We start from the raw sequence: 17,787 nt of genomic DNA, 5'->3' as shown, positions 1-17,787 counted from the left end.
CAGCATTCCGAGTGATGGTGTGGTCACTCGGGACAATCAATCATCCAACAGGGCATGCCGATAAGTACATGAGCAGTATGTAGATATGTAGGTACCTTGTTAGTTACTTCCTCCCTATATACTCCCTACTAGTTAAGTAGCAAGTAGTAAGTATAGTATGTAAGTAAGTAGGTAGTACGTAACTCGTCACCCGCCACAGACGCGACTCAACCGTGCCGTCTGGATGCCGGATGGATGGATGGATGCTGGCAGAGGATCGTCGCCTAGCGGAGTCCTGCTTAAGTGCTTGCTTAGGCTGCGACGGATGTTCGATAGGCAGCAGCTAAGGTTTGGGGGGGGGGAGTCTGGAAGAACGAGGAAGGGGGAACTCCATCGGACGCCCGCTTATCAGGGCGATCTGGTTCTTCAGTCGGGAGTCCGTACGGTACTTAATTTAGTATATAGGAGTGGCAAGGTCGGATGGACTGGGTGGCTGGTGTCAAGTGACCGGGATAGACAAACAAGCAGGAAACTGCAGATTCCCGAGTGGAACAGAGTACTAGTTAGATATACTAGTTGAGTTGATTGAGTTGAGTTAGATACTGAGAGCGTTGGATGGATGGATGGATGGGATGCAAGCAGCAGCAGGACTGTTTGTGACTACGTAACTACTGGATGTGTCACCGAGTCACAGGATCCCTCCCGGTTTCCTGACCAGACCGTATCCATCCCCCTGGCCATGTCGATCTGGCGGGTGTATCGTGACCCGTCCCGTATTGGTATGGTCAGGAGGTCCAGCCCGATGAGGAGGACGGGGGACGGGGGACGGGGCCTCAGGCTGGCTGGGCTGTTATCGAGCGAGGCGATGGCTGCATGGATCTTTTGGATCTTCCCCTTTCTGGGGATATCCCTGTCCCTGCTGTCATTCACGGTTTCCTCAATAGTCGTCGTCTGTAGATAAGTAGTCTGCTAGGATACTATGAGCTGCGAGCTGTGATTATTCTATTTATAATTCTTGTTCTTGTGAATCAACCATCACTATTGTCATAGTAAGTACATCTCCTCCTGACCGCCCTGGAAGCCCATCCATCATCCGCCGCCGATCGATCGTTATCGGCGCCCCGTCACGCCCTCTTCTTTCGCTCGGGAGTGTCTGTTCCTTGGGTCCAGCTGCTGCCCGCCTTTCGGCCTGCCCATCACATCATCCTTTCCCCATCTCTTCCTCCCTCTCTCCCTCCCTCCCTCCCTCTCTCTCTCTCTCTCTCTCTCTCTCTCTCTCTCTTGCTCCATCTACCATTACCATCTCTCCCCCATTATCTTCTTTCTTCATCCCTCCATCTATCCCTTGTGTCTCAACCTCATCCCACTCCCCCCCTCCCACCTTATCTACGATCAATCAAACCAAACTACAACTCCAACGCTGTGTTCGTCATCATCATCCTATCCTGGTAATCCTAATCCCTGTCGCCGCCTCCCTTCCTCCTATCACACAAGCCCCCGTTTCCGCCTCACCGCTCTCCGGCCTGCGACTGACGCCCGTCTCTGTAGGTTATCTACCCTACGCTTGGACAAAGTCCTTCTCCTACCTCCTGCTGCTGCTGCTGCTGCTACTTGCCCATCCGCCGTCTGTCGTCCTCTGCCACGCACGCCTGGTCCTCCTTACCTCCTGCGCCGCCGCCTCGCCTTCTTCTACACGTCTTCTTCCACTCCTTCCCTCTTCCCTACCTCCGTCTACCTTCACCCTTCCGCTCCATCCATCCATCCCTCCACGCCGCCATCGCCGTCGGCCACTCTCGTCCTGTCTGCCGCTCCCCTGATGGGCCTCCTCCATCATCCTTCGTCGTTGCTGCTGCTGTTGAGGTAGTGTGAGGTTGACGGGGCGTGTCCGGTCTTCAACGACGTCTGTTTCACCCGCCGCCGTCATGGCTGCTACACACCACTCCAGGAGGTCCCGTGAGGCCTCGCAAACCGAGATGCCCATCGGTTCATACACCAGGCTGGATGAGATCGGCCGAGGGAGCTTTGCTACGGTCTACCAAGGTGTCCATACGGTGAGTGCTACAGAAGCCCCCCCCCTTCTTGGCGCGTCTCGGAGCAGGATGGCTGTTATCAGCCGATCCTCCCGGCCGTCCGGTGATTAGGCCTCATACTGATGACCGGCCGTCTCCTAGAAAACACGCACCTATGTGGCTATCAAGTCGGTCAACATGTCCAAGCTGAACAAGAAGCTCAAGGAGAACCTCTCCTCCGAAATCCACATCCTCAAGGGCCTCTACCATCCGCATATCGTGGCTCTCATCGACTGTCACGAGACTACATCGCACATCCATCTGGTGATGGAGTACTGTGCCCTGGGGGACTTGTCCCTGTTTATCAAACGCCGCGACACCCTCGCGGATCACCGCTACACCAGGGAGATGATCTCCAAATACCCCAACCCGCGTGGCGGTGCCCTCAACGAAGTCGTCGTCCGCCACTTCCTGAAGCAACTTTCCAGCGCCCTCAAGTTCCTTCGGGATCGAAACCTTATCCATCGCGATATCAAACCCCAGAACCTGCTGCTGTGCCCGTCCCCCTCGTCTTACCGGTCCGGCATGGCTCAGGTGGTCCCCTTCAAGGGCAGCGAGGACTCCTTTAGCCCGACGACGGGACTGGAGTCGCTACCCATGCTCAAGATTGCCGACTTCGGCTTCGCCCGGTCTCTCCCCGCCACCTCTCTGGCCGAAACCCTGTGTGGGTCGCCGTTGTACATGGCCCCCGAGATTCTCCGCTACGAGAAGTACGATGCCAAGGCAGACCTCTGGTCCGTGGGCACAGTCCTCTACGAGATGGTGGTGGGCAAGCCGCCGTTCCGCGCGACCAACCACGTTGAGCTGCTCCGGAAGATCGAAAAGGGCGAGGATCGGATAAGGTTTCCGGAAGAGAACCCTGCCTCGGACGCGGTCAAGGCGCTGATCAGAGCCCTGCTGAAGCGGAACCCGGTGGAACGGATGAACTTCGCGGACTTCTTCGAGAGCGGCATCATAATAGAGCCAATCCCAGGGATAATATCTGATGATACGCCTTCCCGCCGGCGTCCCTCCCCCGTTCTAGTGGCCGCGGAGCCATCTGCTCGGCCCGATTCTCGGACTGGGCTGAATACCCCGACGTCAGCTAGACGGGAGAAGGAGACGGTATCTGCGGGGGCCCGGGAGGAGCCGGTCACGTATCCCGTGGCCCAGCGCACCGTGACGCAGAGCCCCAGACCGGAGACTCCCCCCACGCCGATGCGTAGAACAGGGAGTGCGGACAGGCCTCTGTCGATTGCCCGGGCGTCTACACCCCCGGTCTCCTACCCGACGCGGCCTGGTCCGGTCTCGCACGCGACTGCTCCTGCCCGGCAGGATCTGCCCGAGCGCGGTTCCACGGCAGCCGCCGAGCGACAACGGAGTCGTACGGCTTCTTCCGGGGTCCCTCAGGCCGAGAAGTCCGTGGTCAAGAACGAGAGAGAGCGTGCCGCCCAGGAAGTTGCGTTCGAACGAGACTACGTGCTGGTGGAGAAGCGCGCGGTGGAGGTCAATGCCTTCGCCGACGAGTTGGCATACGATCCTCGGATGCGAACCGGTCAAGCTGGGACATCTCGTCGCTCGACGATACAGGGCACCCCGCCGGCCACGGCCACGTCACCCCAGGCCTCCCCTGGCAAAGCCATGCAAATCGTCTCCGGACGGTCGCGGGCGGATTCGGCACACATCCGTCAGAATTCCTACGAGCGCCGGTACGGACAGAGCCCGACGTCGGCCACATCGGCGATCTCGAAGGCTCTAAATATGGCCAGCGGGCGTCTGTTTGGGATGGGCTTTTCTCCACCCATGACCATCACCAAAGGCGGGCGTTCCCCCCCGCTGGCGTACAACCCCTTCCCGGCCTATCCCAGTGCCCAAGGTAGTTTGATTGTCCTCGGAGATGGGTCGAAGCCCAGCCCTAGTCTGGACGAAGACACCAAAATCATCAACGAGCTGGAGGAGTGTGCGACTCGCAGCGACGTCGTGTACGGGTTTGCGGAGGTGAAATACAAGCAGCTGATCCCGCTGGCACCATCCGTCCAGACCGACCCTCCCGGCAAGCCGATTCCCACCGGCGAGCCGGACTCCGAGCTGGCCGATGGAGGGCTCACGGTCGACGCGGTCGTGACACTGTCCGAGGAAGCTCTGGTTCTCTACGTCAAGGCGCTGGCTCTGCTGGCGAAGTCGATGGACATCGCGGGGGCCTGGTGGACGCGCAAAAACCGCGGCGAGGCGTTCGGCGAGATGGCCGTCGGCAAGGGGGATGCCACGTCGGGCGCCCGGATCAACAACGTGGTGCAGTGGGTCCGGAATCGGTTCAACGAGGTGCTGGAAAAGGCCGAGTTTGTCCGCCTCAAGCTGGTGGAAGGGCAGAAGCGTTTGCCGCCGGACCATCCCAACTACCCCAGCCATCATTCGATCGGGTCCTCCGTGGGCTCCGGGTCGTCGGGTGACGTCGTGGTCAGCTCTGGGGTGACGGCGGAGAAGCTGATGTACGACCGGGCCCTGGAGATGAGTCGGGCGGCGGCGATCAACGAGCTCACGAGCGAGGACCTCGCCGGGTGCGAGATCGCGTACATCACGGCCATCCGGATGCTCGAAGCGGTGCTGGAGGACGACGAGGTGTCGCGTCCGGGGCAGATCGACAAGGGCAGCACCGGCCGGAAGGACCACGACAAGATCATGCTGGACGCCGTGCAGGCGGAAGACCGTCAGGTGGTGATGAAACGTAAGTCCCCCCCCCCTTTTTTTTTCTCATGGGGATGTCTATGCAGGATGCCGGACAGGACCGATGCTAACGCGACGGACAGTGGTGGCCAGCATCCGAAACCGCCTGGCGTCGCTGAAGAAGAAACTGGCGCTGATCTCGAAACGAAACGCCCACACGCCCCCTTCCAGCGGGCCGGGCAAAATGGCCCCCTCGAACCTGGTGCCTGTGTCTCCGGCCATGGGCGCGACTCCGCCCCGAGAAATAAGACATTGATGATTCATTATACACGCATGCAGGAACATGCGTCTTCTTTTTCTTCGTCTTCTTCTTCTTCTATTCCGATTCACTTCTATGGTCCTGGCGCCTCGGCGTGTCCGGGTACCTGACTCTTACCTTTACCATCCTACTTGTCCTTTCTTCTCTTTTCTTTATCTCTTTTCTTCCATTTATTTTTTCCTAGTGTGCTGCAGTTTCTGGACTTCGATATACGCATTGATGCGCGAGTCATTCGGTATTTATACGGAGCTTCTTTTTTCTTTTTTTCTCTCTCTTTCTTTTTCTTCTCCAACTTTTTTTTCGTGTTTTTCTTTTCTTTTTGGGAGGGAGGGGAGGCGTTGTGCTTTTTGATTGGCGTTTTAAGACACGGGCCCCAGATTGCCACCGAACTTGGATACGGACGAACTTGACGATGATCAGACGAAGCCCTGGGATGATTGTGGATTGTGCGATTGCGCGGGAGTTTCTGGTGGATTGACGCACTGGCTGGACTGAAATCACTAACCTAAGGTAACCACACATACTGAGGACGCCGATGCAGATACTGATTGCCCGTCAGACGCATTGTTGTAACTGTGTACATAGAAGAAGAGAGAGAGGCATATGATAATTATTATTCATGATTTGATCGAGATAGTGGGGACTGACGGGGCAGCACCACCCAGTGGCAGGGCGACCCACGGCGGAAGATCCGATGGGGCCCAGGGCCGTCCTTAACTTTACCTAACTGCAACCTCTGCGCGCAGAGCATTTCGCGGCGCTGGATTGCGTGATTGATTTCCATGTGTCATCGCCGCCAGCGACTGGCTCGGGCGAAGGAGTTTTTTTTTCGCTTGGGACTCTTGGGAGCTGTCGGGCCAGGCCACCACATGGCGCTGGCTTGATGCTATATGCTAAATGCTTCACTGCGCCTGCGCCTGCTCAAACCGGGTCGAGCGTCATTCTTTTCCCTCTTTCCTGTCTTTCTTTCTAGAAACATTCTTTGTGGGTTCCGCCTCGACGAGTCTGATCCCGGTGGAGATTCGTTCGTTCGTCTGGGAGTTGGAGCTGCTATCTATCTACTTGACGCTTTCCGTGATCCGACTCATGACACACTTGCCCTAGAACCCTCTCTTTTTTTTTTTTTTTTTATTTTAAACATCCCTTCCCCCCCACGTTCCTTTGGACTAGGTGTCTGTGTGTGTGTTTGTCTGTGTCTGTGGCTCTGCAGGCATTCCCAGATCCTGTCCTCTCGGATTTCGTGCCTTGACCTGGTGGTCTCTGATTGCATCAGATTTAGTCGCAGCACATCATCGCATCTTACGGTTTGCTATTCCGCTGGTAACCGCGGTCTGCCTTGGTTCGGGGGGCTTTGGAATTTATAGTCCCGCCTGGTGCCCAGTATCTTGTTAGGTCATTGACTTGACGGAAGGAAGTGTCAAGTGTCTTTTCGCATCTTACAGCATCAGTGTCAGTGTCAAGTGTCAGCAAAATGGGCGAACCCGTTGAGAATACCTCCCAGAAGAGTATCCTTCCGGATACCAAGGCCGTCGAGGAAGGCCCTCGCCGTACCGATGGCGTGTCGGGTCTCTGTATGTTTGCTTGGGGTGTGGGAGGTGCAGAGCAGGTGCTAACGGCCGCACAGATGAGGGCAATGTCTTCGAAGCCACCCCCGACGACCGCCGTCAGATCGGTGTCGTCAGTGCGTCTTTCCTGATCTTCAACCGTGTCATCGGAACCGGTATCTTCGCCACCCCCAGTACCATCCTGTCCCTGTCTGGCAGTGTTGGTCTGTCCCTGATCATGTGGGTGGTTGGCACGTTGATCGCCATGGCTGGTACTGCCGTCTACCTGGAATGGGGTACGGCGATTCCCAAGTAGGTGTCTTCCTGTCAGGGGTTGGGGTGTGGATGGAGCTCATGACGTCTAGGAACGGTGGTGAGAAGAACTACCTCGAATACGTCTACAAGAAGCCCCGGTTCCTGGTGACGGCCATGTACGCCGCCTATGCCGTGCTCCTGGGATGGGCAGCCAGCAACAGTGTGGTCTTCGGCGAATATATCCTCAACGCGGCCGACATCGAGGTGGGCCGCTGGAACCAGCGTGGCATCGGGCTGGCCTGCATCACGGCCGCCTTCCTGATCCACTCCTTCGCCGTCAAGTGGGGTCTCATGCTGCAGAACTTCCTGGGCGTCGTCAAGCTGGCCATCATCGTCTTCGTCGTCGTCTGCGGCTGGGTGGCTCTGGGGGGCCACATGAAGATCGAGCCGCCGCACAACTTCACCAACGCGTTCGAGGGCACGACCGACACGGGCTACGGCATCGTCATGGCCCTGTACAACGTCATCTGGTCGTTCATCGGCTACTCCAATGCCAACTACGCCCTGAGCGAGACCAAGAACCCCACCCGCACCCTCAAGATCGCCGCCCCCATCGCCATCTGCTCCGTGGGCATCCTGTACATGCTGTGCAACATCGCCTACTTTGCCGCCGTCCCCAAGGAGCAGATGCTGTCCTCCGGCCAGACCGTCGCCGCCGCCTTCTTCGGCAACATGTTCGGCGCGCGCGCCGAGAAGGTCATGTCGGTCTTCGTGGCCCTGTCGGCCTTTGGCAACGTCCTGTCGGTGATCTTCTCCCAGGGCCGAATCGTGCAAGCCCTGGGCCGTGAAGGCGTCCTGCCGTACTCGAAGATCTGGGCCAGCAACCGGCCGTTCAACTCGCCCGCCGCGGGCCTCTTCGAGCACTGGGTCGTCTCGGTCATCATCATGCTGGCGCCTCCCCCCGGCGATGCCTACAACTTCCTGGTCAACCTGATCACCTACCCGCTGTCCATCGTCAACGTCTTCGTGTCCGCCGGGCTCATCTACATCTACGTCACCAAGGCCCGCGACTTCCCCGACTGGGCCCCCGGCATCCGCGCCACCCTCCCCGTCACCATCTTCTTCTGCCTGTCCAACATCTACCTGGTCGTGGCCCCCTACGTGCCCCCCAGCGCCGGCCAGAGCGTCTACAACAACCTGCCCTACTACCTGCACTGCGTCGTGGCGCTGGGCATCTTCGCCCTGGGCGCCCTGTATTACCTGGTGTGGGCGGTGCTGATGCCGCGCTGGGGCCGCTACATCCTGGTCAAGGAAACCGTGGTCGACGCTGATGGCTGGTCCAGAAGCGTCTTCACCCGGATGCCCCTGGAGAATGCGGATCAGTATCGGTCCTGAGCCAGAGAACAAGACAGGCTTGTCTGCTTTGTTTTTGTTTTTGGTTTTTTTTTTTCTCTTTCTCTGGTCTGATCTGATCTGATCTTCGGATCTTCGGATCTGACCTCATTACATTTCACTCCTTTTTTTCTGGTCTGTTTACCAGCACCGTCACGACGACACGATTCAACATCACTGCCCCTATTGTGGCATAATTATAATGTTTACCTTTACATTATCATTTTTCACGGCGATTGAAGCATTTATGCGGAGTTTGGGAGGCAGGGAGGGGTGTGCTGCGGGAGATTGCGCTGGATTTCAGTGCCATGGTTAGGTACTCTATGGTTGTTTTTGTTGTGTTATTTATGACGATGAGGACGATGATGGTGGTGGTGGCATCATCATACTGTCTTGTCTGGATTGCGGGTGGATTTGTCTTTTCTTTTTTTTTTTATATAGGAGATACCCAGCCCAGTTAGAGACGTACTTTCAACAGAGACCGCATATTGCTGATTGCCTTGTTGCTTTTTCGTTCAATGGGTGTGTAGGGTGGAGAGGGTAGTGTCACGGTAGTTGGGGGTTGGGCTGTATGATGATTCTATAGAATGTAGGGCATCCCGCGCAACCGGGATATATATATCCCGAGTCTATGTGGAATGAGTAAAAAGTGCATACACCTCCACCTCATTGCTTGTATGATGTATGTATACATGTAGGTGCTATCCTATCTGCATTCGTGTCCCAGACCTCTATGGAAGCCCATCCACGGGGAGAGCATTGCTCAGTCATGGACCCCTCAAACTGGCTGGAGTACCGTCTGGCAAGCACTGCCCGGGAGGGGGCAGCCCAACAGCCGGTGCCATGTGGATGTGGCACCGGTTGCAGTGAGATTGCTTGCGTGTAAGAATGAATGAAGAAGAAGAAGAAGAGGGAAGGGAAAACAAGGGCGGCGGCCGCCGAGAAAACCGGGAAAATATCAAGCGTCAGGTGATCCGGCAGAACCCTGGCCCGCCAGCCCTGACAAAAGAGCCAGAAGCGCCCCGATCGGGGCTATCCAGCGGCGGCGGGAGGCGCAGAGAAGCAGATTGCCGGATGGGGACAAGACGGGTCACGGGGTCGGAGTCCGGACCGGGGAGGCACCGGGGACCCTCACCGCCTGCCGGATACAGCCGGAGACCGTCGGGGCAAGGAACCGCAGACAACTTTTCCTCCCCTTTGTTGACTCATTTCTCTTTGTTTGGCAATCGCATTGACGCTCCAAACGCTGGTTGAGGTGGTCGTGATCCCTTCTTTTGCCGTGCTTCATTTGTTCCGGCTCGTATTTTCCGTGGTTTTTTGTTTTTTTCGCAGCGCAATCGCCCTTCCCCACCCAGTCAGAACCTGAAGCCAGAAACACGAACACCGACCACGACCACGATGATGATGCGTCGGGTTGCCCGCTCAGTCAGCGCCAGGCGCCTTCTGCCGCTGCCGCCGGCCCTCTCCAACTGCCCCTCCTCGCTCGCTGCTTTATCTACCCTTTCCTCCTCCTCCTCCTCTTCTTCTTCATCTTTCTCTTCCTCTTCCTCTTCCTCCTCTCTCCGCTCCTCTCTCTCCCTCTCCCCCTCCCCCGCCACTCATCGCTCTATCCTTCGCCGCTCCCCCCTCTCCCACATCTCGAAACGTTCGTGCTCTTACCGCAGGATGTGTGGTGCCAGACGCGGAGAGCTCTCCGGCTCGACCAACGTCCCCGGTGGCCGTGAGGTCCTCCCCACCAATGTCAAGCCCCTCCACTACGACCTGACCCTCGAGCCCAACTTCGAGACCTTCAAATACGATGGTACCGTCGTCATTGAGTACGTCTGCTGCCCCGCCATGCTAGTGTATCAAGCTGACCGTTCTGTCTCTCCAGCCTCGACGTTGCCGAAGATACCACCTCCATCTCCCTCAACTCCAACGAGATCAAGATCCACGATGCCGTCGTCTCCTCCCAGGGCGCCGTTGTCGCCTCCAAGCCCGAGATCTCCCTCAACCCAGACAACCAGGTGGCAACCGTCAAGTTCGCCGACACCATCCCCGCCGGTGCCTCGGCCCAGCTGAAGCTGACCTTCACCGGAGAGCTCAATGACAACATGGCTGGTTTCTACCGCTCCTCCTACAAGACCGCCGACGGTCAGACCAAGTACATTGCCACCACGCAGATGGAGCCCACCGACGCCCGCCGCGCCTTCCCCTGCTTCGATGAGCCTGCCCTCAAGGCCAAGTTCACCGTCACCCTGGTCGCGGACAAGGACCAGACGTGCCTGAGCAACATGGACGTCGCCAGCGAGACCGAGGTCCAGGGCGGCAAGAAGGCCGTCAAGTTCAACACCTCCCCTCTCATGTCCACCTACCTGCTCGCCTTCATCGTCGGCCACCTCAAGCACATCGAGACCAACGCGTTCCGCGTCCCCATCCGCGTCTACGCCACCCCGGATCAGGACATCGAGCATGGTCGCTTCTCCCTGGACCTGGCTGCCCGCACCCTCGAGTTCTACGAGAAGGCGTTCGACAACACCTTCCCCCTGCCCAAGATGGACATGGTGGCCATCCCCGATTTCTCCGCCGGTGCCATGGAGAACTGGGGTCTGATCACCTACCGTGTCGTCGACGTGCTGCTGGACGAGAAGACCGCCGGAGCTTCCCGCAAGGAGCGCATCGCCGAGACCGTCCAGCACGAGCTGGCCCACCAGTGGTTCGGTAACCTGGTCACCATGGACTTCTGGGATGGTCTGTGGCTCAACGAGGGTTTCGCCACCTGGATGTCCTGGTATTCCTGCAACAGCTTCTTCCCCGAGTGGAAGGTCTGGCAGACGTACGTTATCGACACCCTGCAGGGTGCCTTGTCCCTCGACTCGCTGCGCAGCAGTCACCCCATCGAGGTGCCGGTGAAGCGGGCCGACGAGATCAACCAGATCTTCGACGCCATCTCGTACTCCAAGGGTTCATCCGTCCTGCGCATGATCTCCAAGTACCTGGGTGAGGAGGTCTTCATTCAGGGTGTCCGCGACTACATCAAGAAGCACGCCTATGGAAACACCCAGACCGGTGACCTGTGGGCGGCTCTGGCCAATGCCAGCGGCAAGCCCGTCGAGGAGGTCATGGACATCTGGACCAAGAGTATCGGTTTCCCCGTGGTCACCGTCTCGGAGAACCCCGATACCTCCTCCATCAAGGTGAAGCAGAACCGGTTCCTGCGCACCGGTGATGTTCGCCCCGAGGAGGACAAGACTCTGTTCCCGGTTATGCTGGGTCTGCGTACCAAGAACGGCATCGACGAGGACACCATGCTGACGACCCGTGAGGGCGAGTTCAAGGTGCCCGACCTGGACTTCTTCAAGCTGAACGCCGACCACTCCGCTCTCTACCGCACCTCGTACACCCCCGAACGCCTGACCAAGCTGGGTGAGGCGGCTCGCACCGGTCTGCTGACCGTCGAGGACCGCGCCGGTATGATTGCCGACGCCGGTGCCCTGGCTGCGTCCGGCTTCCAGAGCACCTCCGGACTGCTGTCCCTCCTGAAGGGATTCGACGGCGAGGCCGAATTCATCGTGTGGAACGAGATCCTGGCCCGTATCGGCACCCTGCGTGCGGCCTGGCTGTTCGAGGATGCCCCGACCAAGGACGCCCTGAAGGCCTTCCAGCGCTCGCTGGTTAGCAACAAGGCGCACGAACTCGGATGGGAGTTCTCCGAGAACGACGGCCACATCCTGCAGCAGTTCAAGGCTCTGATGTTCGCCAGCGCCGGCAGCGCCGAGGACCCGATCGTCGTCAAGGCCGCGCACGACATGTTCGAGCGGTTCGCCGCCGGCGACGCCAGCGCCATCCACCCCAACATCCGCGGCAGCGTGTTCAGCATCGTCCTCAAGCGCGGTGGCGAGAAGGAGTACGACGTCGTGCTGAACCAGTTCCACAACGCCGCCACCAACGACGAGAAGACCACCGCCCTCCGCTGCCTCGGCTCCGCCGAAGACCCCGCCCTGATCCACCGCACCCTCGAGCTCGCCAGCGGCGACGAGGTCAAGAACCAGGACATCTACATGCCCCTCGGCGCGCTCCGCAACCACGTCGGCGGTATCGAGGCCCGCTGGGCCTGGCTCAAGACCAACTGGGACGCCGTCTACAAGCGTCTGCCTCCCTCCCTGGGCATGCTGGGTACCGTCATCCAGCTCAGCATCTCCAGCTTCACCACCGAGCAGCAGCTCAAGGAGGTGCAGGAGTTCTTCGAGAGCAAGGACACTAAGGTATGCCCTTTTTCCCTTCTCCCTCACTTCACTCTCTTTCGTTTTTAGTGTCATCTCTCTAACGTGAATGATCATTTTAGGGCTACGACCGCGCCGTCGAGCAGAGTCTGGACGCCATCCGCGCCAAGGTCAACTGGGTCAAGCGTGACCACTCCGACGTCGAATCCTGGCTCAAGTCCAACGGATACACTCGCGACGGGAAGCTGTAAGCTGCACAATAGTGCTTGTTCTAGTGCTACTGCTAGTGCATGTTGGACAGCGGCAGCGGGCCGCGACCTTACGATTGACGTATATACAACCATCCATCATCCATCAACCACCCACCATCCCGAACCGGGTTTTGGCTCCAATGTGGTTTCATTGGGTGTCCTAGTTACATACCTCCTACCTACCTACTTAGTTCTCTACTACTTATATATTTATTGATCTATCCACTCATCTACTTTTCTATTCACTTCTCTGTGTCGTGTGTATGTGTTTGTATTTTGGGGTTATTCGGGATTGGAATGGAATAAAATGGTTTTTGTTTGTGGTTGGGTTGGTGACTTGCTGGGTATGTAGATGTAGATGTAGATGTAGATGTAGATGTAGATGTAGATGTAGATGTAGATGTAGATGTAGATGTAGATACTGAGTTGTGGGGTACCATGACCTAGGTAGATTGATAACATAGGCAGTAGTAAGGGATACATACTTCTGTAGTGAGTCTTTTATATATAGGTATCCTTGTATGCTAGTACTAGTAGTAGTATCCCCGCTGAGTGAACATGATATGATAAAGTATAATACAGTTCATTTCTTCCATTGCAGGCACCATGCAAAAAAAACGATCTCATATCTGCCTATTAATCAATCAATCAATCGGGTATGCATGCTCGCTAATGGATATTTAATCATTTCTTGATATAGCTGGTGGGTAGTTGGTAGTCAATAGATGGCGCACTTTCGGATAGCTCCCTGATTTATCGAGCATTAGCTGTTCATCCATTCATCCATTCATCCCTATATCCATAATTCCATATATCCATCCATTCATCCAGATATCAACCCTTTCATCCATCCATCCCTGTATCCATACATATATTCATATATCTATTCACCCATCCATTCATACATTCATATATCCATATATCCATACATCTATATATTCATATAACCATCCATCCATTCATCCATACATCCATATAACCATATAACCATCCATCCATCCATCCATCCATCCATCCATCCAGATATCAACCCTTCCAACCCTTCCACCCCATCCATCCCCCTTCCCCCAGTCCACTCACTGATCCCTCAGATCACACCCACCCAGCACATAAACGATAGGACAAACAGAAATGACAGCCCAGTCCCGATAAAGAAGATGAAACGAGACGAAACCCATAAGGTATTATCAATAGAATGAGATTGAGATTGAGATTGAGATTTCGATAGGAATAGGAATAGGAATAGGAATAGGAATAGGAATAGGAATAGGAATCGGATAGAAGTAGGTAGGATTAGGGCCAGTTAGGCTAGAATTCCATGTCTGCTGTCTGCTATCTGCTGTCTATGTTACCAGCCCGCCCCGCCCCCCTTGCCCGCAAACCCGGTGCTCTCCTCGACGGGCTTCCTGGCGCCGCCGCGCGTGGGTTTCGATTGTGCGGCCTCGTGTTTTCGGAGTTCTTCGGGGACGCGCGAGATGGGCGATTTCATGAGCATTTGTTTGAGGTCGTACCTATCCATCCATCCATGAACTATTAGTAAATAGGGTTTTGAACGACAGCAAAAAGGGGGGGGATCAGAAGAAGAGGAGGAGGAGGAGGAGGGGGAGGAGGAGGGGCCAAGGGGACATCATACATAACATCAGCATCCTCACTACCCAAAAAGGTAATCGCGACACCACTCTTCCCGGCACGACCGGTACGACCGATACGGTGGGTATAGCTCTCGATGGAATTGGCCATGTTGAAGTTCACGACGAGACTGACGTCGGGAACATCGATACCACGACCGGCCAGATCCGTGGCGACGAGGACATCGGTTGAGCCGTTCCGGACGGAAGCGAGGGCGGCTTCACGCTGGTCCTGGGTCTTGCTACCGTGCAGCGTGACGGAGGAAAAGCCCCAGTGTTTGATCTCGCGGGCGATGGCGTCGCAGTTGCGCTTGATGTTGACAAAGACGATGATGGGGGCGCGGAATTCGCCGGACGAGAGGATGTCGCCGAGACGCTTCTTGCGCTTGTCTTCGCCGGCGACCATCTCGACGCGCTGCTCGACGGTGTCGACGGCTTCGCCGGCGGAGCCGATGGTGACGATGGCGGGGCGGCGCAGGTACTTGCGCGCGATGCGCTCGACGGCCGTGGGCATGGTGGCCGTGTACATCATTGTTTGGCGGTAGCGGTGGTCTTTGCCGTTGATGTGCTGGCTCATGGCGAGGGAGTTCTCGGCTTCTTCGGAGTCGGGCTTCTCGTTGGTCACGGGGAGGGCGTCGAGGATCTTGTTGACGGGTTCCTCGAAGCCCAGGTCGATCATTCGGTCGGCTTCGTCCATGATCACGTAGCAGCATTGGCTGAGCACGAGCATGCGCCGCTCGATGCAGTCGACTAGACGGCCCGGGGTGGCGATGATGATTTCCGCGCCGTCTCGGATGCTGTATGCTTGTTCTTCGAAGGAGTGGCCTCCCACGATACTGACTACGTTGAAGCCAAGGGGTTGCGTGAATTTCTTGGCCTCAATCTCGATCTGCTGTGCCAGTTCACGGGTGGGTGCGAGGACGATTGCGTAGGGTCCGTCGTTTTTGCGCCATTCGAATTCGTCGATGCGAGGGAGCTCTGCGATGTAGCAGAGGAGCGGGAGGAGGAAGGCTGCCGTTTTACCGGAACCGGTGACGGCGACACCGATGAGGTCGCGGGACTGCATGGCGATGGGGATGGCGGCGCGTTGGATGGGCGTGGGTTCCTTGTAGCCGACGCGGCTGATGAGCTCCATGAGACGCTTGGGGAGGCCGGACTCGTCCCAGGAGCGCATGGGGTTGGGGACGCTGCCGCCCTTGGTGGCGATGTTGAAGTCTTCCTTGAAGATACGCCAGTCGCGCTCGCGCATGTGCTCGAGCTTCTTCTCGCTCCAGTGCTTGTCGAGCTGGTTGCGCGTGCTCTCCTCGCGGCGTCGGCGCTCCATCTCCAGGATCTCGCGGGCACGGATGCCTCCCGCTTCGCGATCGCGGTCCTCCAGGGCCCGGGCATAGTTCTTCGCCACGCTGTCGGCCACGTCGTCGCTGAAGCCCGCCAGACGACCACGCCCGTAGAAGTTGGCCTCGTGCCGGTGTTGATATAGCGGGTTATAATCGCCGCTGGTGTCCTCCTCGACGTTCCACTCGAAGTTGAACTTCCGGTCCGTCGTCCTCTTGCGCTTCTTCTTGGCCGAGAAATTCGACGTCTGATCCGCTCCCATGTACTTCTGCTTCACCAGGGCGGCCTGCGCCGTCGCCTCATCATCGTTCACACCACGGCCATCGCGACCGTCCCGGTTATCCCTATCCCCCCGTCCACCATGAGCCCTAGATTTCGGCGGCGGCGGCGACATATCGTGGTGCCTGCCACGGGACTGGTTATGGCGCATGGCCGCGGGACCGGTCGGGGCATGGGCATCCGGACCGCGCATAGCTCTCGGACCCGTCGGGACGAATCGCGAATCACCACCACCATTGCGTGCATCCGAGCCGACAGAGGGCGAATGCGTCGCACTTCGATCAGCGCCATTAGAGGCCTGCTCCTTAATCCTGCGGGCAGCTTCGACTTCCTTGGTGCGCTTTTCCAACGCGATCTTCTCTCGTTCCTTCTTCGATAGGAATTTGGGCTGTGAAAAAGCACGCAAGTAGGGTCCGTTAGCTTTCTTTGTCTTTTGGGGTTCACTACTCCGCGAAGGTGGTGGGTGATGCGGGCGTACCTTGGCTGCGGCGGCATCAGCCTCTCGCTTTTTCCGTACGAGCTCCTCGACACTCAGAGGTGTGGAGGTTGGCCGTTTTGTGGCCCATCCGACTTTCTGCTTCTTGGGCGCTGTCTCGGGGGGTGGTGCTGGAGGATGGTCTTCGGGCGGCGGTGGAGGCGCGGACGTGTCGGGGGGCGGAGGAGGGGCGGCGGAGTCTTCTGGAGGGGGTGGAGGGGGGGTGGGAGGGCGTTCGACGGGCTCCGGCGGGGGCATATGAGGAGGCGCCTCCGACGAGCCGTTTGCGATGATACCATCCATGATGGCGTCAGTGATGAGCGAGTGAGGGCGAGAGGGCGAGAGGGCGAGAGATGGGATTGAAGCTCGCCGGGCGGAGGAGCGGCAGCCACCCAAGAGTCACGTGATACTGTAGCGATGCCTGGGGCAGTCAGCCCCATCCACCCATCACGTGCCCCTCCTTCCCGCACACATAAAAGGCGAAAAACTTCTTCCCCCCTCTTTTCTTCTTCACACTTATCATACCTCACGAACGCATAATCAACCTCCACTTCCCTCTCCGTCGGAGCCATAGGATGGCAGGTCATATTGGCGGTCCAGAATGACGTTTCACAACATCGGGCGGCTTTAGACTCCCCTACCGTACCGGGTTTCTTCTTCCTTTCGTTGGGGGGGGTGGCCTGGAGTGCGATGGTGGATGGAGTCATGGTTGCCCTGACATTACTATTTAGAAACACTGTGTGTTTTTTTTCTGTGGATGTAGATTTGGTGTACGCTGTAAATTTTGGGTAAAATCGGCTGTTACGAGGACAGGCTAGTTAGTACTTAGTGATGAGTGTTTACAGGCCGTGCAGTATTGGTGTGTGTCTGGCCAGTTGGTGGGTTGTACACATGTGGACATGCAAGACATGCTGAACAGGTCTCATGAGTGGCAGGCCAGGGTTCATGGCTGGCTGCTGCTCCGCCCGCCGGAGAAACTGTCACGAGGGGCCGAGAGGGCCGTGTGTCTTCCAGAGAGAGATATCTTGGTGTTCTTCTCGAAATAGCTCTCTAGTCACTAGTGATGGGGGCTGCCCCTGACGCTTGCAGACTGGCTCCAGATCATGGCTGACTGCAGAAACGTGGTCTCCGTTGTCTTCTTCTTGTTCCCTAAATGCTTATTCTTCATGCTATTGATTGATCTTGATCTTTCAATCTTCCATTTAATTATCTATCTGGTGTAAAACTATATCCGGAGACGCCATGAGTGCCTGATTAATACTCTCCACCCACTCTTCCTCTTCCTTTCTATCCACACTTCCCCTTCCCCTTCCCCTTCCACTTCCATCCCTCCCTCCTTTTACTCCTCCTCCTCCTCCTCCTCCTCTCTCCTCTCTCCCCAATCTTCTTCCTACCTACATCCCCCACGTCAAACCA

At 57.1% G+C, this 17,787-nt stretch overlaps 5 protein-coding genes across 5 annotated transcripts; 3 read left to right on the top strand and 2 right to left on the bottom strand.

The window, feature by feature from the left end:
- Positions 1-1,901: 1,901 nt before the first annotated feature.
- On the top strand, positions 1,902-5,120 carry atg1 (serine/threonine protein kinase ATG1; the record flags this gene model as incomplete). The annotated part of the gene is made up of 2 exons (XM_025539318.1): positions 1,902-2,030; positions 2,151-5,120. 2 exons carry the CDS (start codon positions 1,902-1,904, stop codon positions 5,118-5,120), a joined length of 3,099 nt encoding a protein of 1,032 aa, XP_025400525.1.
- A 59-nt stretch (positions 5,121-5,179) lies between these two features.
- BO70DRAFT_218434 (uncharacterized protein) lies at positions 5,180-5,716 on the bottom strand. The gene has a single exon (XM_025538707.1). It carries the CDS (start codon positions 5,530-5,532, stop codon positions 5,239-5,241), a length of 294 nt encoding a protein of 97 aa, XP_025400524.1. The 5' UTR covers positions 5,533-5,716; the 3' UTR covers positions 5,180-5,238.
- Positions 5,717-6,297: 581 nt separating this feature from the next.
- Positions 6,298-8,436, top strand: BO70DRAFT_378663 (high affinity methionine permease). The gene is made up of 3 exons (XM_025545285.1): positions 6,298-6,581; positions 6,635-6,866; positions 6,920-8,436. The coding sequence occupies exons 1-3, from the start codon at positions 6,482-6,484 to the stop codon at positions 8,202-8,204; spliced, it is 1,617 nt and encodes a 538-aa protein (XP_025400523.1). The 5' UTR covers positions 6,298-6,481; the 3' UTR covers positions 8,205-8,436.
- A 1,430-nt stretch (positions 8,437-9,866) lies between these two features.
- BO70DRAFT_288774 (M1 family metallopeptidase) lies at positions 9,867-12,654 on the top strand (the record flags this gene model as incomplete). The annotated part of the gene is made up of 3 exons (XM_025539292.1): positions 9,867-10,018; positions 10,075-12,445; positions 12,526-12,654. 3 exons carry the CDS (start codon positions 9,867-9,869, stop codon positions 12,652-12,654), a joined length of 2,652 nt encoding a protein of 883 aa, XP_025400522.1.
- Positions 12,655-12,936: 282 nt separating this feature from the next.
- prp28 (mRNA splicing protein PRP28) lies at positions 12,937-16,674 on the bottom strand (the record flags this gene model as incomplete). The annotated part of the gene is made up of 4 exons (XM_025547938.1): positions 12,937-13,075; positions 14,007-14,165; positions 14,288-16,284; positions 16,375-16,674. The coding sequence occupies 4 exons, from the start codon at positions 16,672-16,674 to the stop codon at positions 12,937-12,939; spliced, it is 2,595 nt and encodes an 864-aa protein (XP_025400521.1).
- Positions 16,675-17,787: the final 1,113 nt, after the last annotated feature.

This window comes from Aspergillus heteromorphus (assembly GCF_003184545.1).
Source record: "Aspergillus heteromorphus CBS 117.55 chromosome Unknown BO70scaffold_8, whole genome shotgun sequence".
Lineage (NCBI taxonomy): Eukaryota > Fungi > Ascomycota > Eurotiomycetes > Eurotiales > Aspergillaceae > Aspergillus > Aspergillus heteromorphus.
The sequence above is the reverse complement of the archived record's forward strand: the minus strand, read 5'-3'. Positions and strand labels throughout refer to the sequence as shown.

What these genes read in the sequence shown, in the direction of transcription:
- BO70DRAFT_218434 (XM_025538707.1), bottom strand. Translation starts at nt 5,532, where the DNA reads ATGTGTGGTTACCTTAGGTTAGTGATTTCAGTCCAGCCAGTGCGTCAA.
- BO70DRAFT_378663 (XM_025545285.1), top strand. Translation starts at nt 6,482, where the DNA reads ATGGGCGAACCCGTTGAGAATACCTCCCAGAAGAGTATCCTTCCGGAT. An exon ending in CGATGGCGTGTCGGGTCTCT is followed by an intron (nt 6,582 to 6,634) that starts GTATGTTTGCTT and finishes ACGGCCGCACAG; the next exon opens with ATGAGGGCAATGTCTTCGAA. An exon ending in TGGGGTACGGCGATTCCCAA is followed by an intron (nt 6,867 to 6,919) that starts GTAGGTGTCTTC and finishes CATGACGTCTAG; the next exon opens with GAACGGTGGTGAGAAGAACT.